The following is a 25,198-nucleotide window of genomic DNA, read 5'->3' as shown; positions in this document are numbered from 1 at the left end:
TGTGAGGGAGTGCTGAGCTCCCCTCAGCTGGCTCCGGACCCTGGGTTGGGCATAAGGTGACCAGATACCAAGTGTGAAAAATCAGGATGGCGGTGGGGGGTAATAGTGCCTATATCGGGGCTGGGGGATAACAGGTGCCTATATCGGGGGTGGGGGGTAATAAGTGCCCATATAAGCAAAAGCCCCAAATATCGGGACTGTCCCTATTAAATCAGGACATCTGGTCACCCTAGCTGGGCGAAAGGTGCAGCCCCTGAGGCAGCAGAAGTGGAGCAGCCCTTGTGCGAAAGGGAAAGCCGCTTCCTTCCCCTTTCCCCAGCAGAGAGGTTATGCAAAGGGGAGCATGTTTTGCTGCAGTGGGTGTGTGGGTCGGCTCCTTTCACAGCGTCCAGGATGCTGGGGAGGGCAGAGCTGCTTGTGCTGGGTGAGTAGGGACTGGGGGGCTGGGTGTTGGGGGGCCATGGGGGTGGGCAGGAGGGCTGGGTGATTGTACTGCAGTCCCAGGGCGCTGACAGCCCATGCAGGCTGCACGGGGGAGCAGCTGTCCCAGAGGAGTTTAGTGAGATTCAGAGGGATTCCCCCTGCTGCGGGAACAGAGAGGGGGACTCAGTCTCCATGGCCCATTCAGGCCCTGGCCAGTCTGCAGACAGCCCCAAGGGGGCAGATAGTGCCAAGGAATGGGCCATTTTAGCTGTGCGTATGAGGTTTGGTGACGGCCAGGGAAGACATTTCACTGTCCGAGAGAAGGCGAGACATCAGCCCCATTCACCGAGCCGCAGAGCTGGGGACGCCAGGGGAGCAGCATGTGTCCTGCCCAGCTCAGTGTGGGCTCCCCTGGGTTTGCTGGCTTCATAGAATCATAGAATATTAGGGTTGGAAGGGACCCCAGAAGGTCATCTAGTCCAACCCCCTGCTCGAAGCAGGACCAATTCCCAGTTAAATCATCCCAGCCAGGGCTTTGTCAAGCCTGACCTTAAAAACTTCTAAGGAAGGAGATTCTACCACCTCCCTAGGTAACGAATTCCAGTGTTTCACCACCCTCTTAGTGAAAAAGTTTTTCCTAATATCCAATCTAAACCTCCCCCATTGCAATTTGAGACCATTACTCCTCGTTCTGTCATCTGCTACCATTGAGAACAGTCTAGAGCCATCCTCTTTGGAACCCCCTTTCAGGTAGTTGAAAGCAGCTATCAAATCCCCCCTCATTCTTCTCTTCTGCAGACTAAACAATCCCAGCTCCCTCAGCCTCTCCTCATAAGTCATGTGCTCTAGACCCCTAATCATTTTTGTTGCCCTTCGCTGGACTCTCTCCAATTTATCCACATCCTTCTTGTAGTGTGGGGCCCAAAACTGGACACAGTACTCCAGATGAGGCCTCACCAGTGTCGAATAGAGGGGAACGATCACGTCCCTCGATCTGCTCGCTATGCCCCTACTTATACATCCCAAAATGCCATTGGCCTTCTTGGCAACAAGGGCACACTGCTGACTCATATCCAGCTTCTCGTCCACTGTCACCCCTAGGTCATTTTCCGCAGAACTGCTGCCTAGCCATTTGGTCCCTAGTCTGTAGCGGTGCATTGGATTCTTCCGTCCTAAGTGCAGGACCCTGCACTTATCCTTATTGAACCTCATCAGATTTCTTTTGGCCCAATCCTCCAATTGAGATCTGAGATCTTCACACTCTGGGGAATGAAGAGAGGTGGGCTCTGGTACCGGGAGGGATCTTGGTCCTACAGAGGGATATGCCATGGCCAGTGCCAGTGAGGCAGTGGGGCCGGGCACAGTGGGGTGGGGCGGGTGAGCTGCTGGGGTAGCTGGGATGTGCTGCCAGCAGGTGTCTCATGTGTGACGAACCGGGCGCAGGCCCGGCAGCGCTCCGAGTCCATGGACTCACCCTGAGCCCATCCCAGCCGGGATCTGGTCTGTGCTTAGCCCCGATGGTGCAGCTCTAGGAGTCTGGATGCCTGGGCTCTCTTCCCCGCGCTCCCCCAGACTCTACAGGAGGCCTTGGAGGAGCCCCTGGCCCGGGTGGGCTCCACGTCCCCATGTACAGGGGAGGTGAGGGCTCTGACCGCCTGGGGAGCAGGCTCCCTCCCTAGATTGTGATGCGAGAAGGGACCTCAGTGATCCCCGCATCTGAGCAGCTGCTTGACACAGGCCAGAGGACTTCCCATAACAGCCCCCGCGCTGGTGTTGCGGGAAACAGACTGCACTAAGCCTCACTCCTTCTCATTTCTTTTGCAGCCCTTGGCCTAGCTGGTGAGTCCTGCTCATCTCTGAATATTCCTGCTAACATAAACTGCAGGGGCCCCAACCCCTAACGTGCAGGTACCAGGGGTGCTGCCCCTGCTCTCTAATACTAGACAGCACCTGGGTACCAGGAGGTGCTGCTGGGACATTACCCCACTGCCCCCTATCACCAGACAGTACCCGGGTACTGGGGCTGCCGTGACATTACCCCACTGCCCCCTATCACCAGACAGTACCCGGCTACGGGGTCTGCTGTGACATTACCCCACTGCCCCCTATCACCAGACAGTACCCGGCTACGGGGTCTGCTGTGACATTACCCCACTGCCCTCTATCACCAGACAGTACCCGGCTATGGGGTCTGCTGTGACATTACCCCACTGCCTTCTATCACCAGACAATACCCGGCTATGGGGTCTGCTGTGACATTACCCCACTGCCTTCTATCACCAGACAGTACCCGGCTATGGGGTCTGCTGTGACATTACCCCAATGCCTTCTATCACCAGACAGTACCCGGCTATGGGGTCTGCTGTGACATTACCCCACTGCCCCCTATCACCAGACAATACCCGGCTATGGGGTCTGCTGTGACATTACCCCACTGCCCCCTACCACCAGACAGTACCCGGCTACGGGGTCTGCTGTGACATTACCCCACTGCCCCCTATCACCAGACACTACCTGGGTATGGGGGGCTGCTGTGACATTACCCCACTGCTCCATAGTACCTGACAATACCTGGGTACTGGGGGTGCTGCTGTGACACTATCCTACTGCCCCTAGTACTAGACAGCACCTGGGTACCAAGGGGGCACCATTGGGACATTATCCCACTACCCCCTAATGCTAAACAGGACTTGGATGCCATGAGGCACTACCGTAACATCGCCCTCTGCCCAGTGCTAAACAATACTTGATAACCAGGGGCACTGCCCAGGCAGTCAGGTGCCTAACCCCTTTGGCAATCCCAGCCTAGAGCGTACCCCTGCGCAGTTCCCTGGCTCCAGCCTCCCGTGCTGAGGCCATGGGGCTCATCTCCTCCTTTACCCTGAGGTCAGCTCTGTCCTGTTGTCTCCTCCCTCTCTGCCGGCCCTACAGCGACTGCACAAAAGGCCACGCTGACCCTTAACCCTCCATGGAGCACAGTGTTTAGGGGGCAGAGCGTTACTCTGACGTGCAGCACATCCCGCTCTCCTGGACGGAGTTTCTCATGGTATCACAACGACAAGTCATTCAGAAACACAGTAAAAAACAGCTTCAGAATTGAAAAGACAAAGATGAGTGATGCAGGTAGATACCAGTGCAAGGCTCCTGGCTCCGGGCAAAGCGACCCCGTTCTGCTGACCATTTCTGAAAGTGAGTCACGTAACAGCAGGTCGGAGCCTTTCTGCTCTGCTCTGATCTGTGGGGCCCTGTGGAGCTGCTGCCCACTCTGCAGTGGGGCAAACCCAGCTCCTGAAGCAGTGAGCGGAGGGAGATGCTGCCAGCTACCTGCCCACAGCTCCACTTGGGGTCTGGCAGAGATCTAGCCTGCAGGTCAGGTGGCCACTTTTACTGGATGGAAATTAGGGAAAACCACATGAAAAATAAGGGACAATTTAAGAAAACACCATTTCCCTTAGCAGAGCATGTTGTTCTCCCATGTGTACATTTCTCCTGCCCTCCGGAATACAGTGCAATTGTCGTAAGCTTCAATTTAATAATTCAAATGGTCAAGGGGTGTTCCTTAAAATAAGGGACGGGTGGTCACACCCTACTTGGAGGTCCCCCTGGCTGCAGGAGAAAGGCCTTGGGGCACCTGCCCCCAGCTCACTGGAGCCGGAGCAGCAGTGGGGCAGGCATGCTCCCGTCCCTGCAGCCTGGGGAGGCTGCTCCTGGCTTGGGCTGTGGTGGGGGATCAGTCAATAGAACCTGGGTTTGCTCCCAAATTCCACGCTGCAGGCCAGCGGGCACAGCCCCCTCCTTCCCCCTCTGGGAACTGCTATCCCACCTCCTCTGATGCTGTTTCCCTCCCGAGCTCTCTCTCCAGAGCCCTGACCCTGTCTCCTGCCTCCCCCTCGCTCAGCCTGGACTCACCCCTCTTGCGGTTCTTTGGCTCGCCTGCCCCTCCTTACCAGGGCAACTTAATGTCTGTCTTTCTCTTGGCTAGAAAGGATTTTCTTGTGGTTCACTTTTACCTGCGGCCTGGGGAACTTTTTTGCCTGACTCTCTCTCTCCCTCCCCGCAAAGGGTGAGTGTGACTTGCAGCCCACAGCCTGCAGAACTGAGCGCACTGAGTTCCCTGGTGCCGTGATCTCCTGGAGCTCCTGCTCTCAGCAGAGGCGGATTAAGGTCTCCTGGAGCCCTGGGCTGGAGCAAGTGGGGGGGAGGAGCCCGGTGCTGGAGCCGTGGCCCAGCCCCTTCTGCCATGGCCCTGCCCCCATTCCACACCCAGCCCAGCTTTGTCCCTTCGCCCTGCAGCCCCCACCCATTCCGCCCATGGCCCTGTCCCATTCCACCCTTCCCCCATGGCGCCTCCCCCTGCTTGCTCCTTTCCACCCCTCCGCCCACCCCTCATTTCCCCCCAACCCTGCGGCCCCGAGACTGGAGAAGTTCTGTGCCTTGGGGCCACGGCGGGCAGCAAGAGCTCCTCCAGCCCCATGGCCATGGCAGGGGGAGATTTTTCTGCGGGCCCCAAATTGGCTGGGGCCCCTGGGCACGGGCCCTGTTGGGCCATGCAGTAACCCGCCATTGGCTCTCGGTGTCTCTCTTTCAGAGTGGCTGATTCTCCAGGCCCCTTACTATGCTGTGTTCGAAGGGGACCCACTGCACCTGAGGTGCTACGGATGGAAGGGAGCAAAGGTATCTGGGATAAAATATTACAGAAACGAAACATTCGTTACTCCACCCTATGTGAACTCAGAGCTGTCCATCAAACAAGCAAGGACAAGTGACAGTGGCAAATATCACTGCACAGGATCAATGAAAACTATATTAATGATTACTGAAGAAATTTCTCCTGCGGTGTTTATTTCTGTCCAAGGTGAGGAATTTTTGTGAGTGGGGGGCTGGGCAGAGGGGGCAGTTCCAGCACACAGGACATACTCAGAGCTGAGCCTGGTGCATCTTCTGTCAGTGGTGCAAGGTGTGACCTCGCACGTACAGTGTGTGCGAGGTCATGTGGTGCAGAGGACGCCGTCACTATTGCTTGAGCCCGGCACCTCTTTCTTCACACAATAAGCAGTGGAACGTCCTGCCCCAGCTTCCTTGGTGGGGAAGGCTTTGCCTTTACCTAGCTGCCATTAGGAGAATCATAATTTGGCCAAGTGACTTTAGTCCTAAATCTGGTCTCCCCTTGCTTTGACATTCGCGTAGCTGCACTGGCTGCTACAAATGACATCCCCAGGGGTAAGTGAGGTCAGAATCGGGCCCTTTATTTCTAGCTGTAGGAGCAGGAGCGTTACAGCGCAGCAGGCAGGGACGGGCGTCAGCGTAAAATGGATCCATTTTAGGAATGTGCTGAGGTGCCGGTTTGATTTTAAAGCTGAGATCTAACAGACTCGATTTGCCAATGTGATAAGATCTGTAGCCAGTATTGGAATGGAACCTAAACAGGATAACCCCTTCTACAGAGTCCCATGAGCGCTTAGCTTACTCATTGTAATGCTAGGTTCTTTTCAGGTCAGCTTTTACCTGGGCCAGTATTTCTCAGAACAGGTCACTTGGTTATTCTTAACCAATCAACAGTTTATTAATTCACTCCGGACCACACCAGTCTACCATTAACACGGCACCAGTCAAGTGTACACACAACCAGTGTTCTAGGCATGCACTGAACACACCAATACACTCTTACAACTGTCATAGACTAGCATTGAGGCTCAGCAGGTGTACCGAGGAAGAGCACAGATCACCGAAATTTCTTATTACATTTATTTACATTCATCAGTTCTTTAGTCCCTCTGATACATTTCTCACACTTCCAGGATTTCTCCAAGGAGGAAGGGTGCGCTTGTCTCGAAGGCACTTATAAGGCTCAGCGTGTGGCCCCTGCTAGTTAAATAGTTTGGTGTGAAAGGCACAAATTTAAAATACCAAAAGCGATTGCGTAAAGGTACTGTTTTAAATCTCTCTTAGGCCAGTTTGCCTGGGCTTAGGTCAGAGACCCCTGCGCATGGCATTAGTTAGTGAGGGCTCACTAAAGAACGCAGACTCAACCAGCTAATCTGCAGTTTGTCATATTCAAGAATAGCAGGAGAAACACAATATTTGAAATGAAATCTCACCACTTCTCCTGACCCCGGTAACCCTGACATAGGGGAGAGTCTGTTCCACCCAGCTGGTCTGGGCGTCGGGTCACACTTCTGGATTCAGCAGCTTATTGTTAGGTTCAGTCAAATCTGCTTCATGCTGTGACCATGATGTGTGGGAGAGGGGAGAGAGTCTTTCCCACATGGGGGTTTAGCAAAGCTCTGAGGTCCACATGTGCTCACAGAGTATAGCCCCTCTTATTTCTATCTGGCCCTGGTAAACAGGCACTCAGATTTCAGCTCTCCATTTTTCAGCTGCTTCCATCAGTATCCAGCAGATGGTGGTGGGACATGACAAATTTCTTGGATGCTCCGATGCAGTGGAGCCTTGTTGTTCCCTCCAGGATATTAGAGAGACAAGGAGTGTGGTGAAATAGTTGCTTTTATTGGACAAATTTCTCTTGGTGAGAAAGACAAGCTTTCGAACCACACAGAGCTCTTCGCCAGGTCTGGGAAAGGTACCGAAAGTGTCACAGCTAAATACAAGGTGGGACAGATTGTCTAACATCAAGAATTAACACATTTCAAAGGACCATTCAAGGGGAAGTGGCCAGTTAACACCCCTCCCTTCATAGGGGGAGGAAACTGTAGGGGGGAGGTTAGGGTGTTGTAGATTCTTGTAATAAGCCATAAATCCAGTGTCTCTATCAGTCCATGATTTTTAGTGTCTAGCAAAGTTCTGAATTGAAGTTTCCAGGCTCATCTTTTGAAGGTGTTGTGCAGGTTTCCTTTGGGGACAAGGACTGAGAGGTCAGATATGCAGTGATCATTCTGTGAAAAGTGTTCACCCACAGGTGATGGGGCTTTTTTGTCTTCTGTCATGTTTCTGTGTGAGTTCATTTGAGAGCGTAGTGCAGGGGTGGGGAACCTACAGCCCGTGGGCTGGATCTGGCCCACTGCTTAATTTCATCTGGCCTGTGGCAAGTCTCTGGCCTGTGGCAAGCTCCTGGAAGCAGCCACCATGTCCCTGTGGCCCCAAGGCAAAGGGGTGATCAGGGAAGCTCCGCGTGCTGCCCCTGCCCTCAGCGCTGGTTCTGCAACTCCCTTTGGCCGGGAACTGCAGCCAATGGAGCTGCGGGGGCGGCCGCCTGGCCGTGCCTCTGCCTACAGACCGGACATGCCATCTGCTTCCTGGAGCCCCACTGCACCGCCGGCTGGGAGCCACTTGAGGTAAGTGCCGCATGGCCGGAGCCCGCAGCCCGAACTCCCTGCCCCAGCCCTGAGCCCCCTCCCGCACCCAAACTCCCTCCTGGAGCCAGCACCTCGAACCTCCTCCCATACCCCAACCCCCTACCCCAGCCTTAAGCCCCCTCCTGCACTCCAAACCCCTCATTCCCAGCCCCACCTCAGAGCCCGCACCCCCAGCCGGAGCCCTCACCCACTCCTGCACCCCAACCCCTTGCCCCAGCCTGGAGCCCCTTCCCACACCCTGAATCCCTCATTTCTAGACCCACCCTGGAGCCTATGGGAAGCCCCAAGCCTCTGTGCTCCCCCGCGGGGCTGTATGTGGCCCACAACTGAGTTTTTCTGTGGGTCAGTGGCCCCTGATAAAAAAAAGGTTCCCCACCCCTGGTGTTGTGATTGTCTCATTTCACCCACATAGTTGTTATTGGGGAATTTAGTGCGCTGAATTGTAAGCACGAAAGCTTGTCTCTCTCAAAAACAGAAGTTGAGCCAATAAGAGATATTACCTCCCCCACCTTGTCTCTTCGATGCTCCTGTTAGCCAGAAGGTTTCATTCTTTCCATGGATTGTATTTCAGTATTAGCCTGGACTATGGACTGGGCTCCCCGCTTTTACATGCTTATACCTCTTAACATTCCTGTCTCTGCTTGTGCTATACAATAGTTGTCACTTCTAGAGCGCAGCAACCCATTAGAAAGGAAACAAACAACCTCTTATAGTCCTCTAAATCAATTGACACGGGTCAGACATTCTTCGATTGTATCTAATACCTTTCACGTCACATCTTCCAGGGATTATCATTGGATATGACAGGTTTCAGAGTAGCAGCCGTGTTAGTCTGTATTCGCAAAAAGAAAAGGAGTACTTGTGGCACCTTAGAGACCAACAAATGTATTTGAGCATAAGCTTTTGTGAGCTACAGCTCACTTCATTGGAAGCAACAGACTCCAACGAGAGACTGCTGAATATGAGACATTGCATCAGAGGAACAAGACAGATTATTCATCCAGAGATAAATCAGGCAAACAAATGTGCAGTGGGGCTGGAGGTGAAGGCAGGGTAGTTTGGATTTCTTGGGGAAACAGGGGGTTTATCCCATTTGACCTTCAGTTTTCCGGGTCTCCCAGTCAGTTGGCTCTAGTTGATTTAACTCCCACAGCTTCCATCCTCCTTCTTGGCCCTTGGTTCACACATAGGAGACAGAGGGCACTCTGCATGAGAAAAGGAGTAGTTATTCCTGTCAGTCGCCTGGCAGGGGGTTTCCTTAGCTAGACTGAAAGAGATGGGAGTCAGCCACAAGTGAATGATGGGAGTCTTTGGTTTGGTTGGAAGATTCCTTATCATAGATCAGAGCTTCCTTTCCTGGGAGCTGAGTATTTTAACTTTAGCCTAATTAATGCACCCCAGACAAGATGTCCCACCTGTTGGGATGGGACTACTGACTCTCATTGGCTTTAGCTCTGAGGGGAAGCTAAAGCTTTGGAATATGCATAAGGGTGAGTGGTGACAATCTTACTTGCTGCAGACAGAAGGGCAGAGAATCAGTGGCAGATTAGCCACTGGGCCAACGGGGCCCATGCTCAGGGGCCTGGGCCAATTGGGGGGCCCCTGGAAAAATGGGTGCGCCCATGCCCTGATCCGCTCCCCCCACTCGACCAGTGCTCCTGCCGGGGAGCAGGGGAAGCCCCTACGCCCCGACCCCACTCCCCAGCATGAGTGCCGGGGGGTGAGTGGGGGTGGAGTGTGACTTCAGGCAGAAGTGGTGGGAGGGGCCCCCACTTGCTCTGGTCCAGGGCCCCACAAACCCCTAATCCACCTCTGCAAAGAAGGAGCAAGAGCCATAGCTGCTAACAATGTATGTTTGAGAAATATTTTAATATCTGTATGTCTACACAGAGCAAAGCAAGTGGGGTTGGATAAACCTACAATGAAAGACAATACCTAATAATGACCTCATAGAATCTCAGGGTTGGAAGGAACCTCTGGAGGTCATCTAGTCCAACCCACAGCTGAAAGCAGGACCAATCCCCAATTTTTGCCCCAGATCCCTAAATGGCCCCCTCAAGGATTGAACTCACAACCCTGGGTTTAGCAGGTCAATGCTCAAACCACTGAGCTCTCCCTCCCACTCCTCACAAATGATCATCTGGCACCTGCTACCTGTCTCCCTCAGGGGGGCCTCAGAAGACAGAGAACAAAACATGCATTCAAACGCAAACAACATTATTTATTAAATAACGGGAGCCAATAAATAAATATCAAAGTGGGCTCAGAAATCCTGCCCTCCCCACCTCTGAAACCAGCCTTAGACCACAACAAACAACCAGCCCCCGCAAATCTCAGAGAGCTGACAGGGAGAGAGAACAGCCCGGGGTCCTGCTCTGGCATGACTTCCCCATCCATCTGCACAGAGTCCTGGCCCTACCTCCCCTTGCCCAGCATTGCAGGATCAGCAGTTCCATCTCTGGAGCTCCCAGCTGCCACGATGGGAGATAAAGCAGGAGAAGGTCCCTCCAAGGAGGCCTGTTCTGATGTGGTGAGAGGCTTTAAAAACCAACAGGAAGTCAATGACGGGCTGTTACAGGGGATCAGGACTCCAAATGAGAGTGAAATGTTCTCTCACAGGGAAACAGGTTCATTGTGATGGGAGATTTTAGGGATGGGCAGGGGGTAGATCCCTGTCTGTAGTAGTTTCCAAAGCCTACCCTGGGCTCTGGCGTTGAACACTGCTGGTGACCAAGTTTGATCTGCTTCTAGAGTTGTTTTCGTCTCCAGTGCTGAGGGCAGCAGGCTCAGGTGACCCCACAGAAGGAAGCCCGGTGACCCTGAGGTGTGTCACAGAGCTCAACCCCCAGAAATCGGACACATTGCTTCAGAGATTCTTCTACAAAGACAGCAGGGACTTGGGAGGATCTAGGAGCTCCATTGACTACCACATCCCAGTGGCAGGGCTACAGGACTCAGGATATTACCATTGTGTGGTGCGGACGGTGACCTCAAGTGTATGGAAATGGAGTCCCAAGTTAAAGATTGCTGTTAAACGTGAGTGTCTGGGGCAGGGATGGTGGGGTCAGGTTCTGAAGGTTCCCACCTACCTGGGATGGAAAGAAAACTACATGGAACCTATGCCGAGCTTTCTGTGGCTTCTGAGCCCACACGGGGCCAACCTGCCCCTGCCACAGTCCAGTGGCATTTGCAGGCTGAAATTTGAGGTGCAGAGAAGACCCTGATAAATTCCATGATGCAAAATAGAGCTTCAGACCCCAGGACACAGGAACGGCGGCTGGAGTTGAATCAGCTCTGCTCGCGTAGGGCCAAAAGAGCACAGCACGTCAGCTCGTGGGAGAACCCGACCAGGGTGGGGGATGCTGGGGGCTGAGCTCGTGTGAGAATCTGGCCCTGGATACAATGAAATCTTGGCAGAGAACTTGATGCCAAAGCAATGGCTTGGAGACCTCAGGGAGAGGGGCCAGTTGACATTGTCTTAGATTGTTCTAATTTGCTACTTTGACCCAGTTGAGGGGATAGGTGGGACTGACCCAAATAAAGAGCCTGGTTTTGCTCCCATTGGAGTCAATGGAAAAACTCCCCTTACTACAGTGAGAGCAGGATCACGGCAGAGCCTAGACTGACTGATGGTGCAAAGTGGATCTGGGCATGTTTTTGGCAGGCAGATTAACCCTCATGTGTCACGGCTCAAGATGATTTGACTATCAGCGACCAGGCTGGGTCCTGCTACGAGGGCAGATTATCCCCCAGCTGCAGGTTCTGTGACGGGATCCCCAGGGTGCAGCCTGGAACTGTGGGACCACTGAGCCCCCTAACTCTCCAGCCTAGGCTGTCTCTCACAATGCTTTGCTAGTGACAAGCAGCAAACCCCTTCAGGTGCTGTGATCACTCAGCACAACAACATGTGGAGCCCCGCACCCAACTAGATTGCATGAATGCTCCCAGAGCCACTCATGAATCACACAGAGAAAGGCACCAGCCAAATCCCCCCAGCTCCCAGCCTTGTACCTCAGGAATATACTGTCTTTCACTGCTCAAGACGAGCCTTTGCACTAGCATTTGCAATATATACACTAGCCTTTGCAAACCTGAGCAGATTTACCACACACTTCATGTGGGCCCATGACCCATAGTGTTGTGGGCCTGGGCCCTGCATTCTGTCCCCTCCCCAAATCAATGCTCTACACACAGGACCCCCATCCTTACCTGGGGGCAGAAGTGCTGATCTGTCCAGATGGCACCGAGCCCATCCCTTGGGTCACCGCAGCACGTCCTGCCCTCCTTTGTCCCCCTCTCCCACAGGAATCCCAGTGTCCCGAGTCTCCATGGAGGTCCAGCCCCTCGGGGGGCAGGTGATGGAAGGGGAGAGGCTGGTGCTGAACTGCTCTGTGTCTCTGGGCACGGGGCCAATCACCTTCTCCTGGCACCGGAAGGGCTCCAGTCAGGCTCTGAGGACAGAGACTCAGGTCTCACAGAGGCTTGTCTATGAGATTCCTGCAGCCACGGAGACCGACACGGGGGAGTATTACTGCATGGCCTCCAACGGCAATGCCCCAGCACCAAGCCCAGGGGTGAAAGTTGCTGTGAAGGGTGAGCCAGGTCCCAGCTGAGTGATGGGGTGACAGGGGCTTTACCCCTGCCCCGGTGAGCATGAGAGACTCTCCTTAGGCATAAGGTCAGCAGAGGGGCATTGGGGGGATACTGGTGCTGGCTTGGGCCTGCTGCGAGGCCCATGGCTGTAGCAGCTGGAAGCCCTAGGGAGGGATGTGGCCTCCGCATGAGGCTGTGAATGGAGCTGGTTGAAATACTTTTGTCAAACTCCCCCACAGGGCAGAGAGGCCCATCACACGCACCCAGAGGGGTACCTCTGCCGACTTCCAGCCTCCCCGCCCTGCAGAGATGGGGCATGTTACACTGCGCCCTCGGGTGGGCTGCTGGCAACCGGGAGAACTGGGGATTGGGCTCTAAATGTGCAAGCCTCTCCTGCCTGAGGCGAAAGCCCCAGCTCGGCAGCCATGGCTGTAGCAGGCCCAGACACCACTAGAGGGGCCAGAGCGCCAAGCTGGTGGGTGTGGGGTACGCTTGTGCCCAGTGGGATCGCAGCTCGCTGGGGAGGTGGCTGGGCCTGGCTGGGCCTCCGCGTTTCGCCCCCGCCAGCAGGTCCGGCTCCTAGGCGGGAGGGGCACCGGGCTCTGCACGCTGTCCCTGCCCTGAGCACTGGCTCTGCACTCCCGCGGGAACCTGCAGCCAATGGGAGACGTGGGGGCAGTGCCTGTGGGCGAGAGCAGCGTGCAGAGCCACTTGCCACACCTCCGCCTGGGAACTGGACGTGCTGGCTGCTTCCTGGGCACAGCGCAGAATCAGGACAGGCAGGAAGCCTGCCTTAGCCCCCCGCAGCGGCGCCGCTGACTGGGAGCTACCGGAGGGAAGCCTGTGCCCCAGCCCCACACCCCAACCCCCTGCCCCAGTCCTGAGCCCCCATCAAACCCGGAGCCCCCTCCTGCATCCCAAACCCCCTCATCCCAGCCCCACCCCAGAGCCTGCACTCCTAGCCCACAGCCCTGACCTCCTCCACACTCTGAATCCCTCTGCCCCAACCCCCAGCTTGGAGTCCCCTCCTGCACCCCAAACCCCTCATCTCCGGCCCCACCCCAGAGCCCGCACCCCCATATGGAGCCCTCACGTCCCTCTGCACCCCAACCCCCTGCCTCAACCTGCAGCCCCCTCCCACACCCTGAACCCCTCAGCCCCAGACCAGAGCCCACACCCCCAGATAGAGCCCTCACGTCCCTCTGCACCCCAACCCCCTGCCCCAGCCCAGTGAAAGTGAGTGAGGGTGGGGGAGAGCGAGCCACTGAGGGAGGGGGAATGTAGTGAGTGGGGGGCAGAACCTCAGGGAAGGGGCGGGGTGGGGGGCGGGGCGGGCCTCAGGGAAGGGGCAGGGCTTGGGTGTTTGGTTTTGTGTGATTAGAAAGTTGGCAACCCTAGAGCAGCCTGCTGCCTCAGTGACACGAGGAGTAAATGGGCCGAAGCGCCAGGTCCTCAGAACACGATGGTCCTTCCCTTCGAATGACCTGATATCTGTACAGGGCAGTGCCAAGGAGCCCAGCCAGGTCCCCGGCCCATGGCGCTGGGCACTACACAGACACAGAGCCAGGAGACGCTCTCGCCCAGAGAGCTCCTAATCCTAGTGAATTCCCCGCCCCTCCTCTCAGCAACCTGAGGTACAGGCTGAGCCCTGACCTGCCCCGATTCTCTGTCAGTTCCAGTGTCCCTGCCTCGCCTGACTGTCAGCGCGGCCAGCGCCTGGGCCGCCATCGGGGACGTGGTGGAGATCCGGTGCGAGTCACCCCGCGGCTCGGCCCCCATCCTCTATCGGTTTCATCACGAGGGGGCTGTTCTGGGGAACAGGATGGTCAATTCCCAGGGGCCGGGATCCCTCGCTCTGAATGTGACGTCTGAGCGGGATTCTGGGACCTACTTCTGCGAGGCTGATAATGGCATGGCCAGTGGCCCCCAGCGCAGCGCCTCCTTCCACCTCTCTGTGCTCGGTACGCCGGCTCCACATGCTCTCTCTGGGGTGGTGGGAGGGCGGGATCTCTGCCTGTAGACCGGGGTGATGGTGGGACGAGCTGCGGTGGTGACTGTGGGGAGCGGGACATGGCAGCATCCTGCCTCCCACACGTAGGGGTTCCTCAGTGCTGCCCTGGTGCTTCTGTGTTGTGGGCAGGATGGGCCGCTCGCTGGGCTGCGGGACTCTGCTCTCGATCCCCACATTGTGGTAAGGGAGCCCCCTTGGGTTGACAAGGTCCAGACACCACTACCTCTGGAGCCTCTTCTCTGCTGTGTGGCCCAGCCTGGGTTACCCCTTTCTGGTGTGTCTGTGACGGAGCATCTCTCCACCCCCAGCCTTGCTCTCAGGCCGTCTCCCTTGTGCTTGCAGTGCCCGTGTCCGGGGCCACCATCGCCGCGGATCGCATGGGGCCAGAGGTCATGGCTGGAGAAAGCCTGAATCTCAGCTGCTCGGTGGAGTCCGGCACCGCCCCCCTGTTCAAGTGGCTTCACAATGCTGAGGAGCTGGCTGCAGTCTCGGGGCTTGGCCAGCCCACGGCTGTGGGGCACACGCTGCATTTCGGGTCTGTACAGCTGGGCCATGGAGGGAATTACCAGTGCATTGCCAGCAACCAGCTCAGCCCCCAGAGAGTCTTCCAGGCCCCCAGCGAGATCCTGGCCATCACCGTGAAAGGTACCTGCAAAATGTGGCTCAGGGACAGGGGAGAGAGAGGCCAGGCTGGGATCTAGAGTCAGGTCCAGTTCACGTTCAGGTTCGTAATTCAGATTCCAGACCCCATCGGGGCTGCCCGTCCAGGGGGAACGCCCTGGTCAGTGTGTGTTACGTGTCCCCTCTGGGCCTGGTCCACAGAGGAGCTGGGTCCAGTACAGCCCTGCTAAAGAGACTTGGCTCAAGGTGTAGCAGCTCCTGCTCTCAGCTCTGGAGGTTCCCAGTCCAAAGCCTGGTGTGTCGGCCAAGATGGTGGCCATCACAATGACACCAAAACCAGATGGGCTTGCCTCGTGCAGACTTAGACACAGGCTGCAGAGCTCTCACAAGATCAGCTGTTCCCATGAGATTCCAGCTACACTGGAATGGAAGGAAGCTGGGTTTGGATCTGACCCAGAACCAAAGCTACAGAAGCAGAGATTAAAATCTGAGCCTCCTGCACCTTAGTCCTTACCCAGAAATGGAAGGGCTCTGATTGCTGGTGGTGGCCCTGTTCTCTCTGATGATCCTTACAATAGTGACCAGAACAGAGCTTCTCTTTGCTAGATCCCAAAGAGCAGATCATGGTCACTGGCCCCATGCTCTAGTTCAAACAGGAATTATTTTGGGGGGGTTCAAGGGTCTGTGCTGTACAGGAAGTCAGACTCGATCACAGAGGCCCCATCTGGCTTTGAAATCTATGATTTATATAGATGGGGAAACTGAGGCACAGAATGGGGACAGGACCTGCCCAAGGCCACACAGTGAATCAGAGGCAGAATTGAAGAGAACTCAAGTGCCTGGCTCCCGGTCTGAGGCCTGACCCATTGGACTGGGCCCTGCGCCCTGTGGTCACTGGCAGAGGTGTGGTTTAACAGGCTCAGTTGGTTTCTGTCGGGAAGTCTCTTCTCCAGGAGCACTGTGTTTATCTGGGCATGTTCCCTTTGTCTTCTCCAGAGCACGCAAGCCCCCGGGTGGCTGTGCCTGTGACTGTCTCCTTCCTGTTCCTGATGGGTGTCACTGCGGCTCTGGTGTTCTACTTCAAGTGCTGGAAGAAAGCAGGTGTGTGGCTCCTTCCACAGCGTGCGGCTATCACAATACATCGGGTGCTCGGAAACTCACGACCGTTTCTGAGTTTCTCTGGGAGTCTCGACCATGCAGCCGCTCCCGGGGAAAGGGAGCTTGAAATGGTCAGAGCCAGGGCAGATTCCAACTTCCTGCCAAATTCACACCATGAATTCTAGACCTTTGTCCCCACGCTTGCTCTGCTGTAATTTAGGCCTTTTGCCAAACCCATCCCACAGCTTTAGCCCAGGAGGCTCCTGAATGGGAAAAGGCTGATCCCTTCCATCACATTTGGTGTCTTGTCTCCTGTAATGAATCACCTATGCCCCCTCCCTTGCATTCACTCCCCCTGAGAGTGACCCAGACCTGATGGCCAAGGTGACACGTCTGGAGAGATTAATGCATCTTTTTCTCACTTGCTTTGCAGAAGGAATGGTTTTCAGTGCCCCGGAGAGGTGAGTCGGGCACAGACGGGGTGAAGCATGTTGGGGTGTGGGGCAGGGGAAAGGATGGGTTCAGTGTTGCTTTGATTTAAATGGGTCATGATTTAATTATTAAGTGATCCATTGGTTTCAGCTCTTGGCTCTCCTGGCTGCTTCCCCTCCTTTTTATGTGGGCTCTCTGGACCTGACTCTATATAGCACGTCCACCTGAAAGCTTTGGGGCCCGATTCTCCTTTGCCTTGCACCTTGTGGGTCATTGATCCCAGTGCAGTGTGGGTGTAAAGTGCCATCACATCAGAGCAGCAGCGTTTTACAGCCACACTGTGCTGGTGCAGAAGGACACACAAGGGATAGGGCAGCAGAGAAAGGCAAACATGGCACCTACCTTTAAAAGAGGGAGCAAAGAGGACCCGGGGAATTATAAACCTATCAGCCTAACTTCGATACCTGGAAAGATACTGGAACAAATGATTAAACAACCAATCTGTAAGAACTTAGAAGACAAAAGGATAATAAGTAATAGCCAATGTGGATTTGTCAAGAACAAGTCATGCCATACCAACCTAATTTCCTTCTTTGACAGAGTTACTGGCCTAGTGGATGGGGGGAAGCAATAGAATATAAAAACGGTCATACTGGGTCAGACCAATGGCCCCTCTAGCCCAATATCCTGTCTTCCGACAGTGGCCAATGCCAGGTGCCCCAGAGGGAATGAATAGAACAGGGCAGTTATTGAGTGATCCACCCCCTATCGTCCAGTCCCAGCTTCTGACAGTCAGAGGCTAGGGACATCCAGAGCATAGGGTTGCACCCTGACCATCTTGGCCAACATAGGCACCGACTCAGTGGGTGCTCCAGGGCTGGGGAATAACTGGCTAGGCAGTAGAACTCCTGAAAAGCATCTGGGGGTTGTAGAGGATCACAAATTGAATGTGTCAACAGTGTGATGCCTTGCAAAAATGGCAAATCTCATTCCGGGAGGTATTAACAGGAGTGTTGCATGCAAAACACGCGAGGTAACTGTCCCGCTTTACTCAGCACTGGCGAGGCCTCAGCTGAAGTACTGGGTCCAATTTTGAGTGCCATGCTTTAAGAAAGATATGGACAAATTGAGAGAGTTCAGAGGACAGCAAGAAACCTGGCCTATGAGGAAAGGTTAGAAAAACTAGGCATGTATAGGCTTGAAAAAAGAAGACCGAAAAGATCAGTCTTCATATATGTTAAGGGCTGTTATAAAGAGGACAGTGGTCAATTGTTCTCCATGGCCACTGAAGGCAGAACAAGATGTAATGGACTTAATCTGCAGCAAGAGAAATTTGGCTTCGATACGAGGACAACTTTTCTATCTCTAAGGGGAGTTAAACTCTGGGAGGTTTAAGAACAGGTTGGACAAGCGCTTACCAGGGATGGTCTAGTTTCCTTAGTCCTGCCTCAGGGTGGTGGACTGTAGTTGACCTCTCAAGGTCCCTTCAGCCTGACATTTCTGATTCTATGATATTTTTGTGCACAACTTGACTCACCTTGAGGCAAAAGGGGAGGCATCAAAGTGACAGATTGCTCCTGAATATTTGGGTCCCCACTTGTTCAGTGGTTGGAGACAGCACGCTCACCGCCTGCTTGTTATGCGATGTAAGAACCAGTTTTTCATTACTGAAGCTGGCTCCTTGGATTTTCCTAGCCTCTCCACTGTTCTCAGCTTCCAGCGGTAACCTTCGTCACAGGGTGGGCAGCAACAACATGTGGTCTGGTAGATTGCCTAGGAAGGTGGTGGAATCTCCATTCTTAGAGTTTTTAAGGCTTGGCTTGACAAAGCCCAGGCTGAGATGATTTAGTTGGGGTTGGTCCTGCTTTGAGCAGGGGGTTGGACTGGATGACCTCCTTAGGTCTCTTCCAACCCTGATCTTCTATGATTCTATGATTATGTCTTGGAGTCAAAATATCTGGTTCCACAGGAGCATATTGCTTGGAAACAGCTCTTCTCTGCCTGTTCCGAGACAATCTGCGCCTCTGGCTGAGCAGAGGCCAGCAGGCTGATGTCTGTTCATCCATCCCCAGAACCCTGTGGCACTCAGGAGAGGACCCCGTCCCAGAAAAAAGGGGCTACAGCAGAGAATCCCAGCAGGGGAGGAGCCAAGAACGCCAATAGGCCTTTATTAAGGATGTGGTTCTACAAAGTTAGTTGGCGTTGGTCCTGCTTTGAGCAGGGGATTGGACCAGATGACTTCCTGAGGTCTCTTCCAGTCCTAATATTCTGTGATTCTATGATTCTATGAAAGGGGCATGGCTCAGTTGGCAGGGCTTATTCAGGGTTTTTGCCTGCCAGGAATGGGGTGGCCGCAGAGGGCCAGGTGCATTTCTGACACTAGATTCACACAACAGTCACATTTAGTGATAGGATGGGGAGGGCCCAGGACCCAAAAGCCGCAGGACCCCTCTCCCCTCCCCCTCTTCCCCTGGAAATGTTCAGGGCTGCATTCTCATTACGCTCAGCCCTGTCACCCCTGGCCCTGCCCTCAGTGTGTATGAGCTCTGGCCCTCTGCGTTTTCGTGCCTTCTCCATCTCGTGCGTCTCTTCCTCTCTCTGGTCTATGTCTGCCCTGTTCCACTGTGTTCACTGTGTCTTCCTATACCCAGGGACACACGGCTCCCAGCCCAGCATGAACCCCCTGGCCAGGGGCTTCCTCCACTGGGGAGCTTGGGCCTCCATGCTGAGGAGCCATCTTACGGCAATGGTAAGGGGCAATAATCCGGTGACATGATGCTGCTGGAGGCCTACTTGTGGCCGACACCAGAGAGAGGAGGCGGTGCCCCTGCCCCGAGGCACGGGCACTGGGTGCCAAGGCTGTGGAGAGCTGCCCTGGTGCTGTGGCTGTGCAGCTGTCTCTGCTGTTGTCCCACACAGCCTGTGGTCCCGCTGGGAGGCACTGGTCAGACATGGCTCTGTGACCCCGGCCGCTGTTCCAAGGGAGCCACGGTTAATACCAGTGTGTGGTTAATACCAGGGCCTTGTTGGCCTTGTCTGCACTAGAGCAGGATTCTCTGCCTTCCCCAGGCTGGGGTCTCCATTTCCATACCAGGCCCCTCAGAGCCCCGATCCCTCCCAGCTGGGACCCTGCCCCGCAATCCAGTGAGCAATGAGCGCGTCCCTGGCTGAGAACCCTCAGTGCCAGAGAACTGAGCTGACCCCTTGGAATTGAGCTCGTTTGGGTGCAAACAGCTCAGTGTGTCCATGCTGGGTCAAGCTGAGCCTTTGCACGTCCCCACTAATGCCATCCTTTCAATTGCAACGCCCACTGAGTACCTATCCCACAATCCCTGGCATGGGGCTGTGGTGGGAAGACAGTTTGCACCATTTCAGGGAGCTGGCTCCAACCTGGCACCAGGTGGCTGTAGCCTGGTCGGATCCCAATGAAATGTGGCAAGTCGGCGTGCTGCTGGGATGCCCTCCGGGAGTGGGCAGCAGGCACACTATAGCAATTGCAGGAAGAGCAGATGGTGCCTAGCGCAGGCACTTGCTCTAGGGGCACAAGGCATACGTGAGATGTGGCTTTGTTTTCACAGTGTGTCCCCTGAAGCCGGAGAGTGGAGATGTGGAGTATACAGTTGTCAACATCAAGAAAAGAAGTGTGGGTGAGTGGAACAAGACGGTGTCTTGCCTCAAGAGGCAACAAAGGATTTAATAGAGATGTAAGGGATGAGACAGGCAGATGCAGCTAACGTTTCACTCACTTGCTCTGCGACTCTGCAGGCCAATTAACTGGTCCCAGGTGAAAGCCCGTGCAGTTATACAGGTGTAATTCGTAAAGTGTTAAAAGCCTGAAGTAGCTGAGAACTGAAAAATGGATGGTAACAGACTGTAATTCGCAGTGATTTTACCCTGGTGAAATCCTGAAGAACAAAGAGCTCTTGCTCCTGCTTGTAGCTGTTTCCATGGCCTCACTCTGACTCAACAGACACTCGAGGCTGCAGAGTGACACAGAAACAATCCTGGAATCTGGTTGTCTAGATTGTGCCACTGATTTCTGTCTGTGTGTGCACAGGGGCAGAATGAACACAGCAGATGATCAGCAGGGATGTGTTCCTTGAGGGAGGAATTCCCTCCACACACGGCTTGGGCACCCCAAGTCGCATTTACAACCTAAAAGGCAACACAGGGTGTATTTCACCCATACAGATCACTTCTCTCAATCCACCCTAGAAATCCATCCCCTTGGGAGTAGTGCTAGCTGTGTAAATGGCACAGCGACAGGGCAGGACAGTGAAAGACAGGAAGCTGGGGAATACCACATCCGAGTCACTTAAAGGGACGCTGTCAACTTGAATTTTTTTTAAATTGACTAATTTCAAACAATTCTGTTTTGGGGGAGAGCCCCCTTTAGACAGTGCATCCCGAGTCGAAAGGAAGAGGGATTCTGTGCTCCCCTATTGATGTTAAAGGGGGTCTCCTCAGTTAGTCATTTTCTTCTGTGCTTGACTGATTGTTCAAGGAAATTACTGTTTGAGTAACCCCAGTCATGGCTCATCAGTGTAGTTTGAACCTGAGACTTTTAGCAGTAAAAGCATGGGCCTCTATCATTTGACCTAAAAGAGTAAGTCCATAAGCTGGTAGCAGTAGTAGGCTCTTGTCCTCTGTGTGGAGCAGGCATTAGTAGGGGGGACACAGCCCATGTAGCCAGAGTATCACACTGTCAAATGATAAAATAAACACAAAAAATGGAAAAAAGTATTTTCTCTACACTAACTTCTTATAGTTTCAGTCATCTCAGGTGTTACTCATAATGTAATAACTACAAAACCAGCAGATAAATGTGATTTGCAAGTTGAACATGTCCCTTTAAACCAGCAGGAAATACTGAGCTGGGTGAATCTCAAGGGCTGGAATTGGGATGCTTTTCTGAATCTGTTGGGTGGAAATTTCTCCTGAGGTTTCTGGCTCTCCTGGCATCCGGCTCAGGCCTGGAATACTGTGGGAGTGGTGTTTCCTTTGGCGTTTTGGCTCCTGTGTGTCCATTTCCCATCAGAGTCCAGAAGCACCGAGGCAAACGCAAACATGAGGAATAGAATCATAGGGCTGGAAGGGCCCTTGAGAGGTCATCTAGTTGAGTCCCGGGCACTCATGGCAGGACTAAGTATTATCTAGACCATCCTTGACAGGTGTTTGTCTAACCTGCTCTTAAAAATCTCCAATGATGGAGATTCCACAACCTCCCGGGGCAATTTATTCCAGTGCTTAACCACCCTGACAATTTGGAAGTTTTTCCTAATGTCCAACCTAAACCTCCCTTGCTGCAATTTAAGCTCATTACTTCTTGTTCTGTCCTCAGAGCTTAAGAAAAACAATTTTTCTCCCTCCGCCTGTGACAATCTTTTACATACTTGAAAACTGTTCTCATGTCCCCTCTCAGTCTTCTCTTTTCCAGACTAAACAAACCCAGTTTTTTCAGTCTTCCCTCATAGGTCATGTTTTCTAGACCTTTAATCATTTTTGTTGCCCTTCTCTGGACTTTCTCCAATTTGTCCACATCTTTGCTGAAATGTGGAGCCCAGAACTGGACACAATACTCCGGTTGAGGCCTAATCATCGCGGAGTAGAGTGGAAGAATTACTTCTCGTGTCTTGCTTACAACATTCCTGCTAATACATCCCAGAAGGATGTTTGCTTTTTTTTGCAACAGCTTTACACTGTTGACTCATATTTACCTTATGGTCCACTATAACCCCCAGATCCCTTTCTGCAGCACTCCTTCCTAGGCAGTCATTTCCCATTTTGTGTGTGTGCAACTGATTGTTCTTTCCTAAGTGGAGTACTTTGCATTTGTCCTTATTGAATTTCATCCTATTTACTTCAGACCATTTCTCCAGTTTGTCCAGATCAGTTTGAAGTTTAATCCTATCCCCCAAAGCACTTGCAACCCCTCCCAGCTTGGTATCATCTGCAAACTTTATAAGAGTAGTCTCTATGCCATTATCTAAATCATTTATGAAGATATGGAACAGAACCAGACCCAGAACTGATCCCTGTGGGATCCCACTCATTATGCCCTTCCAGCATGACTGTGAACCACTGGATGGATGGGAAGAATGGGAAAAGTGATTTTGGCTTTAGAGACCCTTCAAAGGCTTGCTCAGAACTTGGTTCCAGAAGCAGGTGGTGGGCTGGCAGTGCAGGGCTCTGACATCTTGAACAGGTTCACCCTGCTTAGCATTTATGTCGGTGGATGTAACTCCCCAGGCTGGGATCTGGCCAGTGCCAGGGGGCAGAGTCCTGGGATCCCGAGCAGCTCAGTTTTGTGTCTCACACCCATCCCACAGCTGGGGCTGGTCACTGAGGGGCTGGACTGCTGGTGATGGGGGCTCAAGGGGTGAAAGTTAATGCCTAGTCCTGATCCCTTCCTGTTCCTCTTGCAGATAAACCCAAGGGAACTCTGCCAAGGGACAACGTAAGTGCAACACCCCCCCCCCGCCCCCCGTTCTGCTGCTCCCTCCCTGCTGCTCTCTGGCCTTTGTCTGCCTCTGTCACCTCACTCACTGTCCATGTGCCCTTTCCAGGAGGAATACTGTGTCAGCTACTCTGTGCTTGCGGACCCCAAGCCCACCTGGGAGTCAGCCGCAGGAGTGAGGTCTCCACAAGGGGGATCCCTACCCGCCAATGACATTTATGAAAATGTTCCCCACCTGTGACCTGCGAGAGACCCCAGCCCATCCCCTGGCCCAGCCTCGGGGAGCCTGACTGCCTCGTTAACCCTTCACTCCCCTGCTTGGCATGTAGGGCATGGAATGAAGCTTGTCCCTGGCTGGTGCCCTCTGCGTTGGGACTGACAAGCCAGAGCAGAGAAGGAGGCAAATGCTCTGGGTCTGCCTAGTGCTGCTGCTGCCTAGTGAGGCGTCGCAACCAGATGATTTGCTGAGGGGCCCGGGCAGCAGCCCTGATCTCTGTTATCCCTGTGATGGGTCTGTGCCTCTCAGGTATCCATCCCAGGGGGTTGCCGACTTGGCTGTTGTGCATGGAGGATCTGACCCAGTGGGACTTGTGACAATTGGGCTAGTCCGCCCTGCCGCCAATAAAGGTTGCATTTGCTACATGGTTTGTCTTTGAGAGTCTTTCATTAAAATGGCTTTATGTACAACCCTTGTCCCCAGGGACTGACCCGCGGGAAGTGCCCTCTGCCTGTCCTGCTCACCTAGCTCAGTGCTTCCCAGCCAGGCATGACCCTGCGCAAGGACATGCTGAATAGAAACTCATCCAGGGCTTGATCCTGGAGAGAGCAGGGTCAGTGTAATACCCAGGGAGAAAGTCTGTTCACTAGGGGACTGCAGCAGCCTGTAGCTGGGAGAGAGATTTTCCATCCTGCTTGGCTATAAAGATTTCAAGGAGCAGAGAATCCTCAGGAGAGTGACCCGTGCCCCATGCTGCAGAGGAAGGTGAAAAAGCCTCTTCCAATCTGCCCTGGAGGAAAATTCCTTCCCAGCCCCAAATATGGCAATCAGCTAAACCCTGAGCATATGGGCAAGATTCACCATCGAGATACCCAGGAAAGAATTCTCTGTAGTAACTCAGATCCCACCCCATCTAACATCCCATCACAGGCCATTGGGCCTATTTACCATGAATATTTAAAGATCAATTAATTGCCAAAATCATGTTATCCCATCATACCATCTCCTCCATAAACTTATAGAGTTTAATCTTGAAGCCAGATAGGTCTTTTGCCCCCACTGCTTCCCTTGGAAGGCTGTTCCAGAACTTCACTCCTCTGATGGTTAGAAACATTCGTCTAATTTCAAGTCTAAACTTCCCAATGACCAGTTTATATCCATTTGTTCTTGTGTCCACATTGGTATTGAGCTTAAATAATTCCTCTGCCTCTCCGGTATTTATCCCTCTCATATATTTATAGAGAGCAATCATATCTCCCCTCAACCTTCTTTTAGTTAGGCTAAACAAGCCAAGCTCCTTGAGTTTCCTTTCATAAGACAGGTTTTCCATTCCTCGGATCATCCTAGTAGCCCTTCTCTGTACCTGTTCCAGTTTGAATTCATCCTTCTTAAACATAGGAGACCAGAACTGCACACAGTATTCCAGATGAGATCTCACCAGTGCTAAAACCTCCTTATCTCTACTGGAAATATCTCGCCTGATGCATCCCAAGACCGCATTAGCTTTTTCCATGGTCATATCACATTGGCGGCTCATAGTCATCCTGTGATCAACCAATACTCCAAGGTCCTTCTCCTCCTCCGTTACTTCTAATTGATGCGTCCTCAGCTTATAACTAAAATTCTTGTTATTAATCCCTAAATGCATGACCTTTCACTTCTCACTATTAAATTTCATCCTATTACTATTACTCCAGTTTACAAGGTCATCCAAATCTTCCTGTAGGATATCCCGGTCTCTCTCCAAATTGGCAATACCTCCCAGCTTTGTATCATCCGCAAACTTTATTAGCACATTCCCACTTTTTGTGCTGAGGTCAGTAATAAAAAGATTAAATAAGATTGGTCCCCAAACTGATCCCTGAGGAACTCCACTGGTAACCTCCCTCCAGCCTGACAGTTCAACTTTCAGTGTGACCTGCTGTAGTCTCCCTGTTAACTAATTCCTTATCCACCTTTCAATTTTCATATTGATCCCCATCTTTTCCAATTTAACTAATAATTCCTCATGTGGCACCATATCAAACGCCTTA

General features: G+C 53.3%; 1 protein-coding gene across 5 annotated transcripts; it reads left to right on the top strand.

The window, feature by feature from the left end:
• The first annotated feature begins 326 nt into the window (after positions 1-326).
• LOC102940399 (Fc receptor-like protein 3) lies at positions 327-23,625 on the top strand. 5 transcript variants are annotated; one of them, XM_037882853.2, is made up of 14 exons: positions 327-424; positions 2,248-2,262; positions 3,355-3,546; positions 5,012-5,278; positions 10,488-10,772; positions 12,042-12,329; positions 14,003-14,290; positions 14,683-14,985; positions 15,958-16,062; positions 16,493-16,520; positions 19,143-19,240; positions 20,070-20,138; positions 22,917-22,948; positions 23,058-23,625. In XM_037882853.2, exons 1-14 carry the CDS (start codon positions 394-396, stop codon positions 23,187-23,189), a joined length of 2,133 nt encoding a protein of 710 aa, XP_037738781.1. In that variant the 5' UTR covers positions 327-393; the 3' UTR covers positions 23,190-23,625. The 5 variants fall into 5 exon arrangements, with proteins under 5 accessions (XP_037738781.1, XP_037738780.1, XP_043391405.1 ...); XM_037882852.2 differs by having other exon boundaries at positions 3,355-3,612; XM_043535470.1 differs by having other exon boundaries at positions 3,355-3,612; positions 23,234-23,538.
• The last annotated feature ends 1,573 nt before the right edge of the window (positions 23,626-25,198 follow it).

The sequence above is a fragment of the Chelonia mydas genome, chromosome 24 (genome assembly GCF_015237465.2).
Source record: "Chelonia mydas isolate rCheMyd1 chromosome 24, rCheMyd1.pri.v2, whole genome shotgun sequence".
NCBI classification, from domain to species: Eukaryota; Metazoa; Chordata; order Testudines; family Cheloniidae; genus Chelonia; species Chelonia mydas.
Note: the sequence above shows the minus strand (reverse complement) of the source record. Positions and strands in the feature narration are given on the sequence as shown.